Source organism: Octopus bimaculoides, chromosome 19 (assembly GCF_001194135.2).
Source record: "Octopus bimaculoides isolate UCB-OBI-ISO-001 chromosome 19, ASM119413v2, whole genome shotgun sequence".
Classification (NCBI taxonomy): domain Eukaryota; kingdom Metazoa; phylum Mollusca; class Cephalopoda; order Octopoda; family Octopodidae; genus Octopus; species Octopus bimaculoides.
The window spans coordinates 32,882,034-32,909,234 of NC_068999.1; the positions used below are offsets into that span (position 1 = coordinate 32,882,034).

The window sequence follows — 27,201 nt, forward strand, 5'->3', positions numbered from 1 at the left end:
ATATCGCATACCTTGCTGTAATCTCTCTCTCTCTCTCTCTCTCTCCTCCACACACACACACACTCTTTTTGTAGTTGTCTATCCCTCTGTATATATTTGTATCTATCAAACCACATGTTTCCGAGCCTTCTCCAACATCAAAGGTATTTGCCACTACTCCCAACACCCCTCCCCCAAGTGAAAATAACTGCAGCACCAACAACCACAACATCAACCATAAGAACAGCCAGTAGAACTGAAATTCTCTTCCTCAAAGCTGTGTTGTCTCCAGGACATTATCTGTCAAGGAAATCTCTGCTAAATATTCCTTTTCGTAATTACTGATGTCAGCTTAATGTGTATTCACTTCACTATAAATAAACTTGGGTAAAAGTTATATAATACACACACACACACACACGTGTGCATGTATTACATCATTTTATAATATAATCTGAAACAAATACTTGTATGTATATCTATGTGCTTGTGTGTGGTATGAACATGTATGTATGTGTGTGTGTTTGTATATACATAGTTACACTGACTAACAGATGCAGAGGTCCTTTTTTTTTTTTTTCGCAAATTTCTACAAAGTCAGATAGAAAAATTGCTAACAATGACACTTATCATTATTGGTAATCTCTTTGGTAGTCTTCTTCAGTTCTGTTATGCTATCAAATTACTTTTGATCTGCTCATTAAGCTAAGCAAGTGAGTTAGGACATGATATAGCTTCTGATCTACTGAGAAGATATTTCTATCTTGTTGATCTCCACACTTTATCAATGTTTTTGTTAATTATTGCACAACTCACAGTCTTGTCAACAATTTGTGAAGATGTTCAGAATTTGGCATCTGAAGGCTGTGTTTACTGTTGTGTTGTATAGCAACTCACCTGTTTGCACTTAAGTCATTTAGAGAGTTTTTATACAAGGTCCTTACCATGTTCACAGATCCCTCTCAAGAAATTCCCTATTATGTTTAAAATTGGGGCCCACTCAAGTCACAAAAAAACCTATAAATATAGACCCTTAAGCTGCTAAATGTAACAGTCTAATCGCCTCAACAGCCTCTTCTGTCTTTAACCCTGGAGCCTTCAGATTATTCTCTTAACGCTAATGCTTTTTTATTCACATTGTTTTGAGTTTATCATTTATTTTCTCATGGCTTCAAGATTTTGAAAATTTGATTGTTTATATTTTTAGAAAGACATGGTAGGTTAGATACGAGAGGTCAGATCTGGCCAGTTTGAACATAAAACAGATAGAATAGTTTGGCCAGATATAGCCCATTTAAATGCTAAAGGGATAAAATAGGGGATTACATAGACAATTGAAGAATGTCTTTCAGTTTAAAAATGCAGAATGTGTAGGTTGACTTCAGCTGTAATTGACTGATCTTTACTGATCAGACATTGGTCTACACTGAACAGACATCGATCTACACTGAACAGACATCGATCTACACGGAATAGACACTAATTTACACTGATCAGATATTGATAAGAGATACAAACTGTCTTTGAATGTTGATCTATATTGATCAGACATTGATCTATATTAAACAGACACTAATCTACAATCATCAGATATTGATCTACTCTGATCAAACATGGAGCTTCACTGAACAAACAATGATCAAACACTGAAGTACATTGATTTACCATGTAATTTAAACCAATGCAACATATTTGGACACCAGTAAGACTGGGTTACTGAACAAGGAATTTGAGTGGCATAGATGCATTTAAGCAAAGATAAAGGGGATGACTTAATTAAAATAGCCATTACTAGGGACAGCTGATCCATGCTGGATCAGTATGGAGGAAGATTCTTCCAATGTTAATAAGATAATGTTTACATTATTTAATGGAACCAGTGTTGCATGACTCTGAAGTGTTTTTGTTATAAAGTCAATTGGTATTGGAAATGGTGATCAAATTGTGTAAACGAGCCATAGGTTGATGAAATTAAATAAAGGCATCCATACTGATGTATTTTTGTGATTAAATTCTTAATTGTGCCATAGATAGGAATGAAACAATTATTTGATGAGCAATTAACATTATGTGTGTCCATTAATCAGTGTAACTGTTTAGAAGTATCGCGCCCTTAGGGGCCTCTCTGGTTTCATCTCAACTAAACCTGTGAGGTGTTTTTTTGTTTGTTTCCACCCTCCCCCTCTTTTCTCCATGGTTCCAGACTAAGTATCAAGAATCAAGGCAGCAGCAAATTTGATGTATTGATTGTAGATTTTTGTAACATTAATAGCACAATATATGATAAATTATCTTGTTTCATCAACATATTATATCAGTGATTGTGTATACTGTTTAATTAAACTTCTGTCTTTGGTTGTTCATGGCTGCTTGTGTGATTTTGTGAAAATGATTGTGATGGATGTGATACCATAAATTTGGGTCAGTTGTGTGTCCATTTATGTATGTGTGTGTATACATGCATGATGTATATTTTCCTCTAGTGACTTTGGGTTTGTTTAGTGCTGCTAAGGTTTAGGGTACTTGTTGTTAATGACCAGCTGTATTTCTGTTCTTAGATATTGTGAATATAAAATGTTCTCTAAATATTTGTCTACCTATTTAGTTAGTTATAAAGTTTGTGACTTAAAGTATGAGAGTTTCATGTATTTCACTTAACAAATGCTTGAATTGTCAGGCTTTATGTAGCATATTTCATTTTGAATATTGAGTTTTATTCTTCGTTTATAATACCAAACGTCTCTCTCCATCTATCTATCCATCCACATGTCTGTCTATCCATCTGTCTCTCTATGAATCTATCTCTCTCTCTCTCTCTCTCTAGTTGGCTATCTGTCTATCTATCTTCCATCTATCAGTCTATCTAGCTATCTATCCATCTGTCTGCCTATCTAACTATTTGTCTATCTACTTTGTATGCTGGTTATATATACATAAAGGTAACAGACTATTTTTTATCAGAGCAGACACTAGCTGTCCTCTATTGTATAGGAAAGTTTACTGATATGTTTTTTTTTTTTTTAAATGTCTTTCCAAACTCATTAGAAATTTGAAACTAATAGAGATTTCTTGTTCCAGCAAATAATAACTTCAAAATATAGAAATCCCATCAAATGGATTTTAAATGATCTTCTCTTTAAAAGGTCAAATACCCTCAGATTTATCAACCAGAAAAGAATAGATCAAATATGCGCAGGATATTACACACAAGCAGAAAGCAAATTACTTTTGTTTTGATAAATCATCATCTGTGACAGGTCTTAAGTATTTCCAGTGAAACTACACTGCTCAGACACTAATCTCCGTGTCACAGATTGGCTGTTCTCCAGAATAAGATGCAGATTAAATCAGCTAAAAGAACATTTATTATTATTATTATTATCATCATCATCATTATTATTAAGGCAGCAAGCTGGCAGAATTGATAGTATGCCAGGCAAAATACTTAGTGGCATTTCGTCTGTCTGCACATTCTGTGTTCAAATTCCACTGAAGTCAGCTTGGCTTTTTGTCCTTTCAGGGTCAATAAAACAAGTACCAGTTGAATACTGGGATTGATGTAATTGACTTAGCCCCACCACCTAAACTTGCTGGCCTTGTGCCAAAATTCAAAATCATTATTATCGTTACTATCATTATTAAGGTGGCAAGCTGACAGAATCATTAGCATGCCAGGCAAAATTTTTAATGGCATTTCATCTGTCTTTATGTTCTGAGTTCAAATTCTTTTGAGATCAACTTTGCTTTTCATCCTTTCAGGGTTGATAAATTAAGTACCAGTGAAATACTGGGGTCAGTGTAATTGGCTAGTCCGCTCCCACCAAATGTCAGGCTTTGTGCCTTTAGTAGAAAGGATTATTATTATTAAGGTGGCAAGCAGGCAGAATCATTAGCACACCAGGCAAAATTCTTAGTGGCATTTCATGTCTTTACATTCTTAGTTCACATTATGCTGAGGTCGACTTCGTCTTTCATCCTTTCAGGATCGATAAAATAAGTACCAATTGATCACTGAAGTCAGTAAAATCAACTTATCTCCTCCTCCAAACCTGCTGGCCTTGTGCCAAAATTTGAAACCATTATTGTTGTTGTTGTTGTATTTTGCATATTGTTTCAGTGAGAGTATTAGACTACACTTATCTGCCATAGTAAACTGTTATCTCATTTTTTCTCCTTTTCTGTTGCAGTTTGTAAAGAGACCCAATTCACTGGAAAACAATCTGATACATATAAAACTTGTAAAAGGGAACAAAGGTAAATAGAAAACTCACTTTATTATTGTTGTTAGTAAGGCAGTAACCTGGCAAAATTGCTAGCATGTCAGACACTCTACTTAGTGGCATTTTGTCTGCCTTTGCATTCTGAATTCAAATTCTATTGAGGCAGACTTGAATACTGGGATTGATGTAATTAACTAGCCCCCTTCCCCAAAGTTTCAGGTTTTGTGCCTGTAGTAGAAAAGGTTCTTGTTGTTGGAATTGGTGGTGACAGCAATGGCGAAGAAGAAGAATTGGCAGAATTATTGGTGTGCCAGACCTTATGGTATTTAGTTACCACAAGTTCTTGTATCAAATCCAGTTGAGAGCAACTTCACATTTCATCCATTTGGAGCCAATGAAAAATAGTACCTATCAAGAACTGATATGTAACATTGACTAACTGCTCCTCTTAAAGTTGCTGGCCTTGGTGACAACAAGTCTCCTAAAGTTTCAAGAATTACAGAATACAGGATTTCACTTTTCTGAAGATAGACAATGCAAGTCTCAATTCCATTTTCCTCTTGCCTATTAGGTAGTATTTTGGGTGTTGTGTCATGTGCACCAATTATTGCTGGTTTATTAATATTATTATTAAGACAATGAGCTGGCAGAATCGTTAGCATGCCAATCAAAAATGCTTAGCAGCATTTTGTCTGGCTTTATGTTCTGAGGTTGACTTTCCCTTTTATCTTTCAGGGGTCAGTGAAATAAGTACCATTTGAACACTGGGATCAATGTAATTGACTTGCCCCTCCTCCCAGATTTCAAGCCTTTTGCCTATTATTATTAATGCTACTATGGTAATGGATTGGCAGCCATTTGAGTTTATATCCAGTTTTCATTTTTCTTCCGTCAATAAAATACAGTGCCCATCAAGTACTGGAATTCAGTTAATCAACTAGTACCTTCACCTCAAACTTCTGCCCATGTTCTTATGTTAAAAAACAATTATTTGTTGTTATTGTTACTGGTGGTGCTGAAGCATTGCCAGGTTAGTGTAAACTCTACCAGCACAGTAGCACCATCAGCTGAGTCTGTCAATGTGTACAGAGGAATGATGCTATTATGCAGTCACTCATTCAGGGTCCAAGCTTTACTGACTGATTGATGTGGAACTACTATTGTGAATGACAGATCCAGCTATGAACCACGTCCATCGTGAGGAACACTCCACCACCTTCCTTTGGCCAGGAATTGCAGACAGTTTTCTACTTATGATTATAGTGTATGGCAAATAAGATTGCCAGGACTGATAACAGATACTATATTCTTTGACCAACTTATTCTAGTTCCACCAATTGAAGGAGGTGCTGTCATGTAGCAAATTTTCTGAAAAGTAGAGGACACTGGAAAGATGGCCCAAGTGAATGGAGATACAGTATGAACCTGTAGGCCAAAGAACACACCTAATAGGGGGTACTAGGCTTTGACAGTAAAGATCATCCTGGCTTTATGGCATTGGTTCTCAACCAGGGTCCATGTGGCCCCTTGGTGGTCCATATAAAATTTTTGGGAGTCCACACAAGCAAAACAGTAAATTAGGGGTCCATGGTAGTATTTTAGGGTTTCATGAAAAATTTTTACTTTGGATGTATTTATTGTAAGAAACAGCTATGTTTCTTTCGCTAACATTTTATACAGTTGAACATGTTTCTGACCACTGAAACAAGTTCTTTCCGTGAGTACTATTGCATACCTACACAAGTGAATGTGTGAAAAACAAAATAAGAATTTTGAAAGAAGTATCTATAAAACTAGTTTCTAAACATCAAGTGGTCTATGGGGGTTCCACAAGAATAAAATAATAATCAAAGAAATCCATAGGTAAAAAATGATTGAGAACCACTGATCTTTGGGTTCCTTGGCCATCCCCACCCCTTTGAGATGTCTATTTGATATTTTCTATCACTGACTCATCACATTGTTAATTATAATACTGACCTATTATATTGGCACATGGCTCAATGGTTAAAGTGTTTAGCTCACAATCATAAGGTACTGAGTTTGATTCCTGGACCAGGCTGTATGTTGTGTTCTTGAGCAAGACACTTTATTTCATGTTGCTCCAGTTCACTTAGCTGTAGAAATAAGTTGCAATGTCACTGGTGCCAAACTGTATCAGCCTTTGCTTTTCCCATGGGTGACATGGAGACGGGAGACTGGTATGCATGGGTGACTGACTGCTGGTCTTCCATAAACAATCTTGCCCAGACTTGTGCCTCAGAGGGGAACTTTCTAGGTGCAATCCCATGGTCATTCATGTCCGAAGAGGGTCTTTACCCTTTACATTGTTAATTATAATACTGACCTAACACATAGTTAAGCCTACTCCACCTTCAAAATAGTCTTGTAACCCTTTTGCTATTATATTTCTTTTGAAATACATTGCATTTGTTGCAGTTGATTTTGAAAATATTAAAGAATTTATTAAAATATCTGTGTGACTATTTAGCTGGTGGTGGGAACAAAAATTAGCATGAAATTTTGATGGAAGGCTTTAATTAAGATCATTTTAAAATTGGGATTTTATTTCATAGAGGCAGGGTTTGTTTCAGCTAGATTGGTATCAAAAGGGTTAATGGTATATTTGTGTGAGAGAGAGAGAGTTAGATTACACACACACACACACACACACATAAATATGCGTATGTGTGTATATACAATCTAACTGTGAAGGCACATAGCTTAGTAGTTAGGGTATTCGACTCATGATCATTATGTCATGAGTTCAATTCCCAGCGGCACATTCTGTCCTTGAGCAAGACACTTTATTTCATGTTGTTCCAGTTCATTCTGCTGGCAAAAATGAGTTGTACCTGTAATTCAACAGGCCAGCATTGTCACATTCTGTGTCATGCTGACTCTCCTTGAGAACTACATTAAGGGTACACCTGTCTGTGAAGTGTTCAGCTACTTTCACATTAATTTCATAAGCAGGCTGTTCTGCTGATTGGATCAACTGGAACCCCCATCATAACCAAGTGTACCATTTTGTTCAGTATATAATCTATCTCTCCTGTCTACCTCTCCATCTTTCTCTGTCTATCTTCTTATGCCTTTCTATCTTTCTTGCCTATCTATATATTTATCTGTCTCTCCATCTATCTATCTACCCATCCATCTCTTTGTCTTTCCATCCATCCATCTATCTCCCTCTCCATCTTTGTCTGTCTATCTGTCATTCCTATCTATCTGTCATCTTCCTATCTATCTCTCATTCCATTTATCTTGGCTATCTATCTACCCATTCATCTATCTGTTTATCTCTCTTTCACTCTATTCATCTGTCTATCTATACATCCATTTATTCTTTTTTTTTTCTCTCTCTCTCTCTCTCTCTTTCTCTCTCTCTCTCTCTCTCTCTCTCTCTCTCTCTCTCTCTCTATCTATCTATCTATCTATCTATACAGGGATTTTAGACATGATGAATATCCACTTTAGTTATATTTGATTATCAAAATTACCTCAATGGTTATTTACATATCATAGGATGTCTGATCTGCTCTCTCAAATGTTCTCTATAATAAAATATAAATGAATAAATATAAATATATATATATATATGAGAGAGAGAGAAAATAAAACCAAAAGCCATTTTTTTCTTTGTTGTCTGCTTAGAAGAAGCAGTATTGGTAAGAATACATTAATCATGATTTACCTATATTCTGTCTAGTTCTTTGATAAACCATTCCAGTATTAAGGAGGCAACGAGGTATCATAGAGATTTAGTGGAGCATAATAGCTTTCACTTTAAGGATGTGATATTATTGAAGGAGTAATAGATTTCACATTACAACAGAATAACATACACACAAAGTCAGATACCTGCATATGTGTGTATGTGTATGTACAGACATATACACACGGACATACACACATCTACATACTCGTGTATGAAAGCTCACTCATTTACGTACATGCAAACATTCTCTCATTTTACATACACACATCATCCCACCGCCCAACTTTCAGCTGTTCACACGCTTACGAATATCCTAACTACATACACACATGTATGCACAAACACACACACATATGCACTGATATGCAATATATTTATATGCCAGTTTTATATCTATAGGCTATTAAAAAGAAAATAAAAAGAAACCATTACTAATATTATTATTATTATTATTATTATTATTAAGGTGGCGAGCTGGCAGAATTGTTAGCATGCTGGATGGAATGCTTTGCAGTATTTCGTCTGACCTTATGTTCTGAGTTCAAATTCTGCTGAGGTCAACTTTACCTTTCATCCTTTCAGGGTCAATTAAATAAGTACACACTGGGGTTGATGTAATCGACTTAATCCCTTCCCCCAAATATGAGGCCTTGTGCTTCCAGTAGAAAGGATTTTTATTATTATTGAAGTGGCAAACTGGCAGAGCTGTTAGCATGCTGGGCAGAATGCTTTATAGTATTTCATCTGACCTTACATTCTGAGTTCAAATTCCGCTGAGGTCGACTTTGCCTTTTATCCTTTTGCAATTGATAAATTAAGTACCAGTGAAACACTGGGGTCAATGTAATTGACTAGTTTCCTCCCCCAAATTTTAGACCTGGTGCTTTTAGTAGAAAGGATTATGATTATTATTATTATTATTATTATTATTATTATTATTATTAAGGCTACATCATTGACATGTCAGACAGAATGCTTAGCAGCATTTTCTGCTATCTTTATATTCCGAATTCAAATTCTGCTGAGGCCAACTTTGCCATTCATCCTTTTGGGGTCAATAAAATAAGTACCAGTTGCGCATTGGGGTCAATGTAATCAACTAGAATTATTATTATTATTATTATCAATAATAATAATAATATAAAGGCAGTTCTGAGTTCAAATTCTGCTGGGGTCATCTTTGCCTTACGTGGGTTTGATAAAATATGTACCAACCAAGGACTTGGGTCAATATAATTGACTTATCACCTCCCCTGAAATTGCTGGCCTTGTGCCAAAATTTGAAATCATTTTGTAGAAAGAATTATTATTATTAGTAGTAGTAGTAGTAGTTTTAAAGTGGTGAGCTGGCAGAATTATTAGCACATTGAACAATGTGCTTAACAGCATTTCTTGTGTGTTTACATTCCGAGTTCAAAGGGTTTTTTACTTTTCATCTTTTCAGGGTCTATAAAATACACACAAGTTGAGTACTGGGGTTGATGTAATCAACTATACTCTTCCCCCAAAATTTCAGGCCTTGTGTCTATAGTAGAAAAGATTATTATTATTATTATTATTATTATTATTATTCCTTCATTTACACAGTGGTCATCTGGTTAACAGTGGATCATTATTCAATCGACTCCATATCATGTCTACCTCAGGTAGACAGTACTTTCCACAGAATATTTGCTGTTCCCAAAAGCATGGTCTTTTGCAGTGCCTTAATGGTGCAACAGATTCCATGCTCCAATCACAATTGGTACCACTCATGCTTCCATATACCACACACTCTTAACATCTAGTTGGCATATTTTGCAGTTTTCTCATTTTCTTTATCATTGGTGTAAATGATCTTCTGGGCAAGCTACATCAATGAAAGAACATCTTACATGAATGACGTCATATGTTCAAGAACTCTGTGTCTGACTTGTAAAGTCCCACTGACATTTCAGTCTAATTTTCTAGGTCCTTCTCAAGTTTGTATTGATACCATTTTTCAGTGGTTGGAAACCCATATTTCTTGTATAAAGACCAGTGGGAGTACAAACACACTATCGTGATGCCTTTTATACCCTCTCTGCGCAAGCATGTCTCAGGCACCCATGATGTGTGTTAAACTTTATACCTTCTTCCCACATAACCTACACTTATTTGTTTCATCTGAGTATGACATATTCCTTATTGAGTTTGTGTTTGGTGCTTGATCCTAAGCAGCCACCAACAAACTTTCTGTCTCTCTCGTAAGATCATCTTTTGTCAATCAATTCCATGAATATTCTCCTTTTACTTTGTTTGTCTTTAGAATTGAACATGTAATTCCATACCCTCCTTCATGTTCAGTTTCTCAGCCAACAGCCTCTGTTTGTAATTTTCTTTACTTTCAATAGTTTCAGTGCATAAGCCTCTGCTTTTAGCAAAAGACTATTATTATTATTGGCAATGATATTGCATATTAACTAAGCAGTTCTGTATGTGGAAATCAGTTTATTAATTTTAACATTATTTCTGTTCTAAGAACTGATATAATCTTATAATTATTTCCATAATTGGTAGTACTCTCAATATTAATGGTACTTATCAAGTATACTTGTAGTTATATCACCCCAATATTATTCTACTGCAACACTTAAATATGTTTATTTAATTAATGGTAAATTTTGTTAATGTAGATTATCAGGTATCTAGTTAGAAATATTGATGTAATTTGTTAATATTCTCTTCTTGCTATCTCATTAGTCTTTTTTAATTAAATATTATGATTGTTTACATTAACTATGTTCACTCCTTGACTGCTGATTTATGAAGCAGATGCATCTCTGAGTAGTTATTCACTCCTACACAAGTTATGATTACCTACTTGGTAATTTCCCTCATAGTTTCAGTAAGAACAGTGAAACAGAGGAGGTTTAAGAAGATTGAAGCATATCTAGAGTTGTCTCCCATATTTGCTAAACAGTTAAATATTAGATATTGAATCAAAAAATTCATTTCTTCTGTCTGTAATCAGTATTTATAATTAGAAAATTGATGCTCAGCATTAAATATGTTCACCCCCAACTTAACTCTGGATTTTCATACTGATGGCACCTCTGAGTAATTTATCTCAGTAATCCGTAATTATAATATGTTTGACATTTTCGTATTATATTACTAATAATTAACATGATAAACTGTTTCAATTAAATTTCAATGTAACCAATCTTTTATGATGGAATCTAGTAAAATGTATTTAAAACTTTATATACTGGGGTGTATCATATAGTTTAGTGGTGGTGGTGGTGTGTGTGTGTATGTGTGCGCGCATGTGTATTGACCAACTGGTGTGTTTGTGTGTGTGTGTGTATATATATATGTATATATATATAAAATATGGAAAGCTGGTTTATGGGATTACCTTAGGTTTCCCATCCATAAAGGGTTTAGCTTTATGGATGGGAAACCTAAGGTAATCCCGTAAACTGGCCTTCCCCATTTTCAATATATACTGCTCTACATCTTAGAGTGTGCTTCTTCTTTCGGATTTATGTTTTTCACAAACTATATATATATATATATATATACATATATATATATATATATGTCATCATCATCGTCTAACGTCCGTTGTCCATGCTGGCTTGGCTTGAACGGTTTGACTGCCAGTTGCATGACACTGGGATGTGTTTACGTGCCACTGGCATGGGCGCCAATTTGCGTGACACCAGTATCTAACATGACTGCAATTTTGCTCAGCTTGATAGATCATGATGTTGGCGTTGATTAAGTGGTGTATATATTAGTATTGACCAAATAGTGTTTTATGCTATTGTGGACCAGCTATTGAATACATTATGTTGCTGTTGACCAGCTGGTAAATGTTATGCTGGTATTGACCAAGCAGTATATATATATTATGTTGATGTTGACCAAGTAGTGTATATATTATATTCATATTGACTAACTAGTATATATATCTTATTTATTTTGAGCAACAGTTGTATATACTGTCCATTCTGACTATCCAGCATATATATTATGGTGGTGCTGAACTGCTATTATATATATATATAATATAATATTACACATCTTCTAGTGTTGACTCTACTCTTTTCTATTAAATTCTTCCCATTATACACTTCTAAATGCATTACAGATGTATAAGAATAATTGATTTACCTCTATTTTTCTCCAAATTCTTCATGAACATTTAAAATCTGACACTTGTATCTCTGTTCTTTTCAGGTTTGGGCTTTAGCATTGCTGGAGGTGTGGGCAATGAACACATTCCAAATGACCACGGTATATTTGTAACCAAAATCATAGATGGTGGGGCTGCTGAACAAGATGGCCGTCTGCAAGTTGGTGACCGTTTGCTGTCGGTTAGTATTCGTTCACCTGTAATCTTTGAACCTTTCTTCTTTGGTTCCGTAGGTTGGTGATAGAATTCAGTAATGAATCCAGTATGTTTTATGCTTGTCAGTTGACACTTGTCGGTGTGTAGGACTACTGATAGTGCTCAATGTATCACATATAGCTGTTGAGTTGACAGTATTTGTCAATAACCAACAGGTTGATAGTTGTTAGTCTGAGTTAGTAAATGTTGTCACCTTCCAGCTAATAACTGACAGATGTCACTTACTGACATGTTGACAGTATATAATGACAGTCTGGTCTGGGACAGTGACAGTGACATTGACTTGTCAGTAATTAAACCTCAATAGTAAAGTTGATAGGTGTCAGTTAATGAATGACTGGCTCGCATCTGTCAATAGCAGCTAAGTGATGTTATCTACTGCAGTCATCAAGTTTTAATAGATCAGCACACCTTGAGGAGTGATGACATCCATATTGCTTCATGAAAGTCTTATTTTCAACTAAAAAAATAAACACTTCATCTATATGCATGCACACACACATCTTTTTTTAGTTTTTTCATTTTTGATGGTCCGTTAGAAAAAGTAGGTGTGTGTGTGTGTGGACCCTTAGTTCTCTTTAAAAAAAAATTCTCCTGTCTTCAAAATGGTTATGGATTCCACATATAGCATTATGTTGTTCATGCAAGGCAGCAGAGAAATATATTGGGTTGGTCAGACCTGAAGCAATATCTATATCGACAAACATCTTCTAATTCTGTAGTTGTTCCATGTTTCTTTGTCTGTAAACATTTAGTTTTAATATTGTGTATTGTTCCCTACTGACTACATGCAATACATGATGTTATTAAAAGAGGTGTACAGTAGACACAGATTATATATATTTCTGCTAAGTTGCATGTTGTAATGTCAGAAATTCACTTTTAATTAAACTCCTCGTTGACTTTTGGACTTACTTGAGGTTTTTGGTGTTTACTTTTTTAAAGGTGAACTATGAGGATTTGGATAATGTGACACATGAAGAAGCAGTTGCAGCTCTCAAGGCGACATCAGATGTAGTGAAGTTAGTTGTGGCCAAATCCTCTTACATACACGATTCTGTACCTCTTGATGCTCCTTCGCCAAGCCAAAGTAAGATTTGTTCGTTTCTTTAACATTTTACTTTTCTGTTGTTCAGATGGATTATGACAGTAGTGGTGGTCATAGTGATTGTATTTGTCGGTCAGTTCTTTGATCTGTGACAGTTTTTTTTATAGTCAGTTATTTGTTGTTGTTGCTGTTAATATTATTATTATTAAGGCAGCAAGCTGGCAGAATCATTAGCATGTTGGGCAAAATGCTTAGCAGTATTTTGTCTTCACATTCTGAGCTCAGTATTCACTGAGGTTGACTTTGCCTTTCGTCCTTTTGGGGTTGATAAATTAAGTACCAGTTGATCAACTGTCCCCCTCCCTACAAAATTCAGGCTGTGTGCCTACAGTAGAAAGGTTTATTATTATTATCAAGGCATGAGCTGACAGAATTGTTAGCATGCTGGACCAAATGCTTAGTAGCACTTTGTACATCTTTACATTCTGAGCTCAAACTCTGCTGAGGTTGGCTTTGTTTTTCATCCTTTCAGGGTCGATGTAATCAACTTATCTCTTTCCTCCAGACTTGCTGGCTTTGTGCCAAAATTTGAAGTCATTCTCATTATTATTAAGGTGGAAAGCTGGCACAATCATTAGCAAGTCAGACAAAATGCTTGTTAGCATTGCTTTCACTTCTGTACATTCTAAGCTCAGATTTTGTCAGGGTCAACTTTACCTTTCATCTTTTCAGGGTTGATAAAATAAGTACTAGTTAAGCTTTGGGGTTGATGTAATCACTTAGCCCACTCCCCACAAAATTGCAGGCTTTGTACCTATAGCAGAAAGGATTATTATTAAGGTGGCAAACTAGCAGAATCATTAGCCTGTCTGACAAAATGCTTAGTGGCATTTATTCTGGCTTTTTACGTTTTAAGCTGAAATCTTGCTAAAGTAATATTTGCTTTTTGTCCTTTTGGGTCAATAAAATAAAGTACCAGTGAAGTACTGGGATTGATGTTATCGAAATCACAAGAATGCTGACAGGAGTACTGTAAACCATGAAACATTTTGCAGTTTTATAGTATCCACACTAATGTAACATAACTAGTAAATACTGTATTTGATGGCTTATGACACATACTTTTTCCATCCAAAAATGACTTTAAAAATCACCCCAGGCCCAAAATGATAAATTGGACCACCCATAAGTTTTAATGCACTGAAAACCTTTTCCCTGAATATGCACTACTGAAACTGGAGTGCATGAAATATGCTTGTGCATCATCCGTGCCATAAAAAAAGAAACTGGCACTTGATTGTGATGATGCGGTTTCCAGTTGATCCAATCAACAGAACAGCCTGCTCATGGAATTAGTGTGCAGGTGGCTGAGCACTCTACAGACACATGTACCTTTAACATAGTTCTCAGGGAGATTCAGCATGAATGTGATAAGGCTGGCCCTTTGAAATAGAGGTACTACTCATTATTGCTAGTTGCGTGGACTGGAGCAACATGAAGTAAAGTGACTTATTCAAGGACACAATGCACTGCTGGTAATCAAACTCACAACCTTCCAATTATGAGCTGAATACCCTAACCACTAAACCTCCACTGCCTATACCGTACACTATGCAGCTGTGATTATATCTGGGCTATGATTGTAAGGCTTTTGATCTATAACAGTAAGGACTAAACTACAACTATACAAGTGATCTACATTACATTGTGCCACCTACTTAAGATGAGCTGGGCCTTTGAGAGATTAGTATTATGCACAGTCAGTGAGATGTCCTTCAGCAACAAACCTCCGGTCACTTATCTGGAACGCCAAATACTTATCTGCTGTATGTAGCATTTTGTCTTATTTACTCAGCAGTTAATTGGGGAAGGTATTGGAGCGTTGGACAAAATCCCTTGCAGTAAATCCCACAAAAATCAACTTTCTTGTGTGAGTGCAGTACCAGTTAAGTACTGGGTTCATACAATCTATCGAGCTATCTCCCACCAATATTTCTTTTTTTATAATTTTTTTTTTTTTTTGCTTGTTTCAGTCATTGGACTGCAGCCATGCTGGGGTGCCACCTCAAAGGAAGGTTTAGTTGAACATATTGACCCCAGTAATTATATCATTATTTAAACCTGTTACTTATTCTATCAGCCATTTTGATGAACCACTAAGTTACATAAACAAACCAACACTTAAGCAGTGATGGAAGAGGACAAGTACAACCTACACACTCATATTTGAGTGGACAAACAAAAGAAAAGTGCACTCAACATATTTATTAGGAATTACATGAATTACTTAAAACAGTTTGATTTGGCTCCATGAGAGTTGACGTTTCGCAGGTCTCTAACAGAAGCTCATCTCTTATAGGCTTAGATTACCAAATCAACTGTTTTAAATAACACACACACACACACACATGCAATGAGTTTCTGTTTCCATCCACCAAATCCATTCACAATGGGTTGGCTGGCCTGGGTCTATAGCAGAAAACACTTGTCCAAGGTGGCTATGTCATGGGACTGAAGCCAAGACCACATGGTTGGAATGCAAACTTCTCAGCCACATAGCCAAGTCTTCAACTAATTATAATAATTATGTAAGGGATTAGCAGAGGGCTAGAGTGGTTGGGGTGGGGAACTTTATGATCAACTTCATTTTGCAGACAACTTTAACTTCCATCCTTTGGACGTCACAAAAATGAGTACTAGTCAAATACTGGGGATCAGTGTCAGCGAGTAACCCCTTCCTTTAGGGTTGCTGATCTTGTAACTAAATTAGATATAGTTATATTTGATGTCGGGAAGTAAAAGTGATTAGGAAAACCAAAAATGAAACTACAGTTAAACTTAGAAGGAGGTAATTTGGAAGGAATTGACACTATTTGAAATCGTTACTAATGAATTATTTTTCATAGTATTTTAAGAACACAATTTACTAAGTGGAGGAAATTATGTTAGAAATGTATTTTAACAGAAACTGGCCTTGTGGTCACGGTGTTCCTATCACGCTCGCGAGATCATAGGTTTGATTCCCGGGAAGGGCAATGTGTTGTGTTCATTGCACTGCGATCACATCGACATTTAACGTCCAGCACACTGCACCTGTACGGGCAATATCAGTTTGGTAGATTGAGCTAATATTCAGCACAAACATTCGATTGTTATAAACAAATCAGCTGTGCAGGTCGTTCAGCAAGAAAATTACATTCTCGGACTTGAGAGATTATAAACGGGAAGAAAATTCAAGGGAAGTAACTCTAACATGATTTATTTCCCTTTCTTCGTTGGTGAAAGAAAAATTAACCAATTCATTTTTTTTTTTTTCTTCCGTCATTTTGGCGAAAATGAATATATATTTTCTTTATCTTAAGCTTAGGTTTCTTTTTTTTCTTTTACTATTTATGTTAACTATCCGAATTCAAGGTAAGAAATTGCGGTTTAAAATATGTATGATATCTTTCGTTTTTACTTTCAAATACTTTCAACTGTGCTTTATAAAAACATTACAAAAAAAAAAAAACAAACTAATCTTTCTTTTCTTTGGTCGCATATAATGTGTGTGTGTAACATGACACTTAGGCATACACCGTATGTAAAAACGCTATTGTGTCTTTGTGAGTATATGCATGCCCTACCACTCTGGTGGTGCATTGAACAGCACTAACCCCTCATTGTTCAATGGTGCCTCCTCAGATTTACTCCACTTTAGCATTATTACAAATAAGTGTCCTCCCAGAATATTCTGAAGCAAACCCCGCCCCCGGCACCAAAGTCTGACGGTGGGCCTGTGATTATTCCACCTTTTCTAGGTCCTTCCCAACAAACAGGTGAGCAATTGTACTCACTGTAAGGGTTACTGCCACTTGAAGCACTGCTTTAGTTTGGAAAAGAAATGGTCAGTATCTTAAACCATCTTAGTACAGGTTTGCTATTACATAGTTTCAGCTGGTCAAGCCTGTTTGTCCCATTTCGCCCCTATCTTCACAGAACTTTTAATGAATGTTTTCCTAGAAATACCTGTATGTACATGTTTTCACATGCACACACACACACTCTCTCTCTCTCTCTCTCTCTCTCTCATGCACACACACACACACACACACACACATATACACACATAGGCATTTTCTCTACACATGTACCAGATATGTGTATATGTGTGTATAGCTGCAGGTGTGGCAGTGTGGTTAGAAGCTTGCTTCCCAACCACATAGTTTGGGGTTTAGTCTGTATGGTACCTTGGGCAAGTGTCTTCTGCTAAAGCCTTGTGATTTGATAGACAGAAACTCAAAGAAGCTTGTATATATTTGTGTGTATATCATCATCATTATCGTGTGTGTGTGCATATATATATGTGTGTGTGTGTGTTTGTGTCATCACCAACCACCACTTGACAACCAGTGCCTGGTGTGTTTACATCCCTGTAACTTAGTGGTTCAGTGAAAAAGAGTGATAGAATAAGTACTGGTGTCGATGCATTCGACTAAAAATTCTTCAAGGCAGTGCTCCAGCATGGTCGCAGTCTAATAACTGAAACAAAAAATAAAAGATAGGTTAAAAGTAATTACTCCTGTTGTAAATATGTTAAGTGTGACCACAGCGTCTTTGTTTACATTCACTGTATCGTGTATACCCTTCTGTGTACTTCAACAAATGATTGTGTGTGAGAGAGAGAAAGATAGCTAAGAGTGATCAAACAAAAATTTCTATTTATATGCTAAGACTGTGTGTGTCTTTCTGTGTTTTTGCTAAGATTGTGTGTGTCTTTGTTGTTTCAGTGAGATCAGAAGATGTACAAGACACCTCAATTACTGCAGCAACCACCACCACCACGACCCTTCCCCACAATACCTCGACATTCCAACGACCAACTACTCCACGTCCACTGACAGATCCTGATTCTCCGTAAGTTCACTTTTTAACTCATTTCAATTTGTTGTTGTTGTTGTCCACTGGACTGTGTAAGGGTGGAGTGGGAGGAGAGTGTGTGTGTCCTGGACACAAATGAAGGAACTGGGCCAGGTGGAATACATTGTGGACACTGGTGAAGGAAGATGAGGAAGGAGAGTTTGTCCTGGGTTGGTGGGCAGAGGGGGATGGTTTGACCTGAACATTGGAGGAGGAGGGTGAAATGGGGGAAGTATGTCCTGGACACTGGTAGAGGAGGATGGTGAGATGAGGGAGTGTGTCCAGGATGCTGGGGAGGAGGGTGTATACTGGATATTGGTTTTTGATGGGAATGTACTGGACAATGAGAAAGGGTGGAATGGGTACTTGGATGCACAAGGAGTTGGGGAGTTTGTTCTGGCAAAGGAAAGTGAGTGGGGTTCAACATGTGATGGTTGTGTTGGACACTGGTTTGGTATGTTCCATAATTCCAAAGGGAGGTTTCATACTGGGCCATTGTAGTTGATGTTGAAATGGTCACTTTGATACAGACAATAGTGTTTTTAATATAGCAGTTTGTGTGTTGGATGTAGTCTGTGATTATGTAAAGAACTGGCATCTGAAAGATAAATTAGTTTACACAGTGTTCTCTTTCCTCTCCATGTATGATGTTCTGTGTTTATATTTAAAACTTTCCATGTAGAAGTATGACACACTGACATACACCCACATGTATTCACACACACTCATGTATTCATATGCCTATGAATTAATGTAATCCAAATTTGTTTTTTATATAGTTTATTATTTTCTTCAACGATTTCTGTGTCCAGGACTATTTTGATGAACGAAGGGGAAAAATAGTTCTTGCCTTGCAGTAAACAACCTATGCACATGAAATTGGGGAAACTGTGATAAAAACCTATTCTCTTCCTTATGGATAATTTCTTTTCAGACTACGTTTCCCCATTTACAAAACAATCTCCTTTAAATTAATAGAATCCAAATTACCAATATTTCAAAAAAAAAAAAGAAAAAAAGATTATTTACTGTTTTCTCTCACTCTCTCCCCATCTCTCTTCACATACTTACAGACAGAGAGGTTTGCTGACACAGACAGGAAAATAGAACCCAAAAATATGTGTGTTTGTGTGTGTGTGTATCATCATCATCATCCTTTAACATTCATTTTCCATGTTGGCATGGGTTGGACAGTTTGACCAGAGCTAGCAAATTGGAGAACTGCAGCAAGTTTTAGTCTGATTTGGCCTGGTTTCTACAGCTGGATGCCCTTCCTAGCACCAACAACAGTGTGTGCTGGATGCTTTTTATGTAGCATGGACATACAGTATCCATCCAGAAAATTTCACTCTCAGTTCAAGGTTTATAGTAGAAGAGACTTGTCCAAGGTACTATACTGTGGGATTAAGTCCAAAATATTTGGTTGCAGAGTAAGCGACCTAACTACATAACCATGACTACACATGTGACAAAGTTGGCTTCAGCATGACTTGAACTCAGAACACAGAGAGCCTGAACAAATTCTACAAGTCATTCTATCCAATAGTTTGATGACTCTGCTAATTCACTATCCAAAAATACTAAGGTCTTATTAACATTTGAACCCAAATCTCCAGATTCAAAGTTCTTACCTTATTCTTTAGCAACAACCAGTTCTTATGATTATTTGCTTGCAATAATGTTGTTAAAACAAGGAATTCTTAGAGCTCAGCAAATCTTGCAAATTCTTTATTTTCTCCCCATGAAAGCATAACATTTGAGGTGTTCAGGATTGTTAACAAGTGTTATTTCTCTATCCCCTCATTTCTAATCACCTCATACCTCAAGGTGTCACCTGAGCCCATCATCACTATTTATCTCTTTGGAACTCCCCTACAACAAAAACTTACTCAGCCCCATACCCTTGCTTCATACCCTAACTCTCATCTGCTAGCATAAAGCCCTTCCCCTCAGGTTTCATAAGCTGCATAGCAACCTGACTAGTGCTGGTAGCATGAGAAAAGCATCCAGAACACAGTAAATTGGTTGGCATTACGAAGGATATTCAGCTGTAGGAACCATGCCAAAGCAAATACTGGAGCATGATGCAGTTCTTGGACACATCAGATCCTGTCAACCCATCTAATCCATGCCAGCATGAAACATGGACGTTAAATGATGATGATGACACACACACACACACACACATACATATGTGAATGTATAAGCTGTGGTATGGGGAAGAAAAGCGTAATTCACTTATCTCATGGGTCCTCTTAAATGTCAATTCTTTCCAGCTGAGATATATCCATAAGAGCCATACCTGCCTAACCTCTGGTCAAAGCCTAACAGCAAATTCCCCCAAGCCATGCGGCCACTGCATCCATCCTAAACAACAGTCCCAAAGCAAAAGAGGCTCACACTAGTCTTCCTTCCACTCCTATGACTTCCCTCACTCTTCTCCTTTGGACAAGGCTCATTGACTATGCACATGGGTCACTGACCCTATACCTCTGGCCCATCTCAGTCCCACATTCTCCTCTGATCTCAAAGATCACTCCATCACCTCACTCCTTGTCAAAATCTACCATCCACGTGGGCAGAAGTCTAGCTGTTGTGACCTCTGCAGGGATGGTGCACTGCTTGAATCCTCCCCTACTTTGTCTTCTAACAAATCGACAATCCTGTGAAAATCCAAGAATTGACACGGCATTCCATCCACAGACATGTTGTGGCATTAAAGGCCACTTTTATTCCTTTTCTTCATTGAGATATGCAATGTGCATTTGGGGCGGCTTGACCCAGACTTCATCCCCTAACTGCATGAAAATAGACTCACTCTCTTCAACAAATCACTGTTATACTGTACATGGATGTCACTATTCTCTGTGGCACCGACTCTTCAGCCTGTCTTGACCAGAACAACATATACCAAAATACTGCCTCAGTTGGTGAGATATCTCCCCTCTCCACCATGGCCTTTGATCATGCAGTGGTCTCTCTCCGCAATTCCATTTCCACTTATTGAGCATTTCTTTCAGCACCTTCAAATGAAATGCAGTACCATTGTCCATTAGCAATTCATCCACAGGATTCATGCAATTACATCTGCAGTCCCCGTCTTGATTTTGCTCAATTTCACCTTTCACCCTGGTCCTCAGTCAAAGATTGACAAGTATGTCCCCTGCCGTTTCCATTTGTGTTCCACTGGGATGTTTCCTGCCTCGTGCATACCCATAGCAGGGTCAATGGATTGGTACCTGTCACAACTCTTAATGCTCTGTCTAGTAATGTTCGAGTCAACTTTCCTGACTAGGTACAATGTCCTATTCACTCCCATATGACGCATGGTATGCAGTCTTCTTAGCTCTGAGTTGTTTTGGCATTGCCAACCAGGCTTTTCTCATCCTGGTTAGCACATCCACAATATTCCTTTCCTTGGGTACAAAGACTGCAACCAGGAAGAAATCAAGAAGTTGTTGAAAATTGCTGAAGTTTCTGAAATGTTTCTCTAGACTCAGATCATTCAAACGAAAATAGTTTGTGGTATGAGGGGAAAAGTGTACTCCACCAACTTCACCTCTCATAACAGCAATCCTTCCTAGCCACCTAACTTCTGGCCAGGACTAAACAACAAATTTTATGGACTCATGCGGCCACAGCGTCCATCCCAAGCAACAGCTCCAAATTGAAAGAGGCCCATACTAGACATCCTTCTGCTCACATGACCTCCCTTACTCCTTCCAGCAAGGCTCCTAAGTCATTTACATGAATTCACTGACCCTATATTTCTGGCCTATCTCAGCCCTACATAAATAGTGCATTATTTAGACAATTGCTTATTCTTTGGACCTATCTAAATATTTCTTATACATCAAGTCAGTTTATTTTAGGGCAGTGCTCTCCTTCCTTTATAACAACAGACTCTCCCTGACAATAGTAGGCTCTCCTCAATAACTTCCTGTTTTCCAGTTACCTCCCTTAGATTTAAAGGCTGTGTGTGTGTGTGGATAGATGGAGTGGGGGAGATAAACTAGTTTTTCCAGTTTAACATTCGCTGACTAAACGAAATTCCTCTCTAATTGTATTACTGACTTACTGACTGTGACTTCTTTTTTTTATATTTTACTGCAAATATAAATACAGTCAAACGTTCAATGATGTTGCAGAGATTTTACCATAATTTATTAAAACATTCTATTGAACTGGTTTTTCATTGTTTATAGTTTAGTAGGAAGGGTGTTGACCACAGCTAACACTTAAAGGGAGGTGAGATTTCTTCTTGAAACAGGAAGAGCTGGTTGAAATTGCTACTTTATGAGAGAACTGTTATTATGGAATGAGTGGGAGAAATTGGTATAAGATGTTAAGATCTTAACTTTGGAAACAAACACTTGAGTAGTAGCAGTAAAATTGTTTGTTTTGATATTAAAACTACTGAAGTAGCTGGTTAAGTCTAAATGCAAGATTATCTTAAGGTATGGGCACACTAATCAGTTGCCCAGAGGCCTCACTAGTCTAGGAGCCAAGTGCATTGATTTGCTTGGAGGTGCTTATGAAGCTGCTAAGACAGTTTTGACTAAATGACATGACAATCCATTATTGGCAGATGCCTTGACAGTCTGTTGCTGGTAGATGGCATGACAGTGAGGTTAAGTGTTTGTGAAGAATCACTATTACTAGCTCTATCTATAGCAGACTCCTGGTTAATTTTTTTGGTGATAAGGATCCAGTAATGAGAAGAAAACGTCAAACAATTGATAGAATTGGTAAAGTGGTGGATGAAATTACAGCAGGATATTTGGTTGAATCAGAAGAGTAGCACCTAAAATTCTTTGCAGTATTTGTGTTAAAATCTCATTGAGGTCATTTGTACTTTCCATCCTTTTGATTTGATAAAATAAAGTACCAGTCATTGTCCTGGGTTCAATTAATCAACTATACTCCTAAATGAGTGATTAGATGTAACTTTTACAGTTCTTGTTATTTTGGTGGTGGTTTATCAGAATGAGTACAGGAGTGAAAAAAAGTGTCTTAGAGTATTTAGTTATGGTGCTTGACATTCTGAGTTCAAATCCTTCCAAAGTTATCTTTGACTTTCATCGTTCTGATGTTAATGAATTACTAGTTGCATAACGTTACTCAAATAAGTACCAGTGATGTACTAAGTTCAATAAACTGGTTGAACCTTGTCTCCAAAATTTCTGTCTCACTGATTGATTAGCAGTCATTTGAGTTTAAATGTTGCTCTGGTCATCTTTGCTTTTCATCATTCTGTTCAACAAAATAAAATACCAATCAAAATACTAGGGTTGATTTAAAGGACTAACTCCTTCCAAATTTCTTTTCCTAAATTTCAGGCATTGTTCCCATGTTGGAATTATTATTAGTGTTGAGGACTGGTAGAATTATTATAAGGACAGCTGGTTAGTTAAAGTGCCTGTCAACAAATGGGAATACTGAATGCTATCAGGTGATTAACTAGCAATGATAGTGTCTGTTAGCAGGTGGTAATAATGTTGTTTCTCTTGAGAGGTGGAGGTTATAGCAGTTGATAATAGCAAGTGGCAATAATGTTTATTAACATATGATGTTAGTGGTAGATAACAGGTAGTACTAGTAACTATTAACAAGCAATGACAATGATTTTCTCAACAAGCTGGCAATAATGTCTGTTAATAGTTGGTACTGGTGTTAGCACTTGACACCAGGCTTTTATTATTATTATAAAAGTTGCAAGCTGGTAGAATGAAAATGCCTTGTGGTATTTCTTTTAGCTCTTTATATTCTAGGTTCAAATTCTGCTGAAGCTGGCTTTGCCTTTTATTCTTTCAAAGTCAATAAAATAAGTACCAGCTGAATACTGGGGTCGATGTAAATGATATACCCCACCCTACTCCTTAAAATTACTGGCAATGAGCCATTATTATTATTATTATTATTATTATTATTATTATTATTATTAAGGCAGCTAACTAGTGGAACCATTAGCATGTCAGGAAAAAATGCCTAGTGGCATTTCTTCTGTCTTTATATTCTGAGTTTAAATTCTGCCATGGTTGACTTTGCCTTTCATCTTTTTGGGGTTGATAAAATAAGTACCAGTTGATTACTGGGGTGAATGTAATCAACTCTTTCATTCCCCTTTATAAAATTTCAGGCTTTGCACCTGTAGTAGAAAAACTGATTATTATTGATTTTGCCTTTCATCCTTTTGGAGTTGATAAAATAAAGTACTAGCCAAGTACTGAGGTCAATATAATTGACTGTTCCCCTCCTTTTAACTTGCTAGCTTTGTGTCACAATTTGAAACCATTATTATTATTACTTATTGATATGCATGTCTGTTATCTTAATGTATGCTATTGTCTCAGCCTGCATGTGCACTGCTTTGTGATATATACACAATGCTTACCCCCAGAGCTGCTTATGGCTAAGAGGTTTTTTAAATTCTTTTTATCTTATACCAATTTTCAAATTAAACAATATACTTATGTTAATGATATTTTAAAGGATCAAAACTTCATTGAGCCTTGACCAAAAGGTTATTTCTCAATGTTATTAAGAATGAAAGAGCATAAGCTGTGGTAACATTTACCCAAACATACTGTGTCACATAAGATAAATGACAATGTTTACTGCTGTAGTATGTGTTTGGAGGGTACATTTAATTAATGCTCAGTTTAATGTCACCTCTTGGTTCTTGGGTACCTTTAGTGGGGGCCTGTTCTGCAGATAATGAATAACTTCCTCTCGCCAGTTATAGCAGCCCTAAATAGAAAGATAATGAACATTGTATTTCTTTGTCCAACTTAGTAATTAAAAGGTAATTATTTAGAATTAATGTCTGAATATATTTAAAACTAGCTTGAAAGCTGCACTCCATGTGGACTTCTAAGCTAGCTTCTGCAGAGGGCTAATTGGACCTATGACTCAAAACTAAAGAGAGCAATAAAGCATTTATTAGTGCCCTACCAATATGGTATTACTTTAAATTCAGTTTAAAGGAAAAACTTTTATAAGTTCACAAATTTTTAGAGTTCTTTTAAAATCTGAATTTTCATCTGTTAGCATATAATAAATCCTCATCCAGACCTGATCCCAATGCTGGATGTCAAGAACCAAATGAAGAGCAGATTTTCAATCTCAAGATCATCCTGATTCCAAAAGGTATTATATGTCTATGTAGAGTAAATGTAGACTCAGTTACAGGGGTCCTGGATGGATGGGCAGACAGAATTTTACTTTTATTATAATAGATATAATACTATGTCTAAGATGTATTTTACATACAATGTAACAATAATATATCTACAATAAATTTAGCATAAAACAATATGTCAACAATAGGGTTAACTTGATATGTAGGTGCAACCATAGCTATGTGGATATGGAATTTATTTTGTACCAACTGGTCTTCAGTTCTATAACCTAAGACCAACCAATGTTTTGTGAGCAGAATTGGTAGACAAGTCTGTATGAAAGCCCTACGTAAGGATTTGCAATATAAGGTATCTAGTTGTAAAACAATGGCTTAATGTATTCACCCACCTCATGCTAGTATGTAAAAATAGACTTAAAGCACATAAATGGACTTATAGAGCAAATAGTAACATGTTTACAATATATTCTATGAAAAAAAATGTTATTGAAATTAAACCTCAAATATTTTTAGAAGAATTTAGGACATCAGCTCGGTGACACTGTCTTCACAAGCTTGTTGGTTCTTTCTATATGTTATGACTAGATTTCTGCTTGAAGAAGTAAGCTACAAACTCACAAAACATGTCACTAAGTTGTAACCGTTCTTGTTGAAATATGTTGTTGGTATGACACCAGTATCATCATATTTGGTTACTAGTCTTACATTTTATTTTAATTACTTTATAATTTTTATAAATCTGAAATATATTTTCATAACCTGAGAAGTTTATAAAACATGCACCAAAACATCTGTTTAATTTTATATTATACAGTTTATTATATGTGAACTTCAGTGATTTATTTGTACTCAGTGACAAGCAGCATACAGTAAGAAGTCAGTTTAGGTATGAGGTCTTTTGACTTACCTTTTCTCTTTCTAGGAAGTTAATAAAATAAAGTTCCAGTCATAAACTGGAGCCAATATTAACTTCATCGTTAAGGCAGTGAGCTGGTAGAATCATTATCATACCAGGCAAAATGCTTAGCGTTTTTTTTATCTGTCTTCACATTCTGAGTTAAAATTTCACTGATGTCAACTTTGCCTTTCATCCTTCCGGGTTCGATTAAATAAGTACCAGTTGAACACTGGGGTTGATGTAATTGACTTACCCCCAAAAACTGCTGCCCTTGTGCCAAAATTTGAAATCAATATTAACTACATTGTCTTCATAATTGAAAGCCTTTTGCCTTTATCAAAAATCGATAGTAATGTAAGTTATGTATGAGAAAGTTTATATATCTACAGTGGTTTGCTATCTAGGGTCAAATGGGACCATAGGGAAAGAATCAACTAACCTCGTTTCCAAAGAAAATAATGCATCATGGAATTTTTACCAAACCAATTGACAACCAAGGCATGATGGGATTTGCATGTATTATGAATCAAAAACTGCAATAAACTGCATGCAGCTTTGCAAACATGGACAAACTCACCTATTATTATTTAAAATTTCAATCTAAATTTTTTTTGTATCATTTATTATGTTTCTTTCTTCTTTTACTATCATATTTTAAAAAAATTTATTTTTATTATTACTTTTTAAATTTCTTAAATTTTTTTCATACATTTTCTTTTAAATTCTTTTTGTTTCTTTTTTCATATTGGAAATTTGCTGCACATGTTTGGTTTCATGTACTAGTTCCATGATTCACAACCGTTATTGAAACTGGATTTTAAACTCTGCATCGTGTCATCCGATAAAATTCATACCAGATTCTAAATTTACAACTTTACGTACACACACACACATATATATATATATATAAATGTTAT

General features: G+C 36.2%; 1 protein-coding gene across 1 annotated transcript in view; it reads left to right on the plus strand.

The window, feature by feature from the left end:
• LOC106876507 (disks large homolog 1) overlaps nucleotides 1-27,201 on the plus strand; it is a gene marked incomplete in the record, with an annotated part of 700,185 nt that overhangs the window by 476,070 nt on the left and 196,914 nt on the right. The window contains 4 exon segments of the mRNA XM_052974679.1: nucleotides 4,167-4,233; nucleotides 12,127-12,263; nucleotides 13,244-13,388; nucleotides 18,116-18,242. Coding sequence (XP_052830639.1) covers nucleotides 4,167-4,233; nucleotides 12,127-12,263; nucleotides 13,244-13,388; nucleotides 18,116-18,242 — 476 coding nt within the window.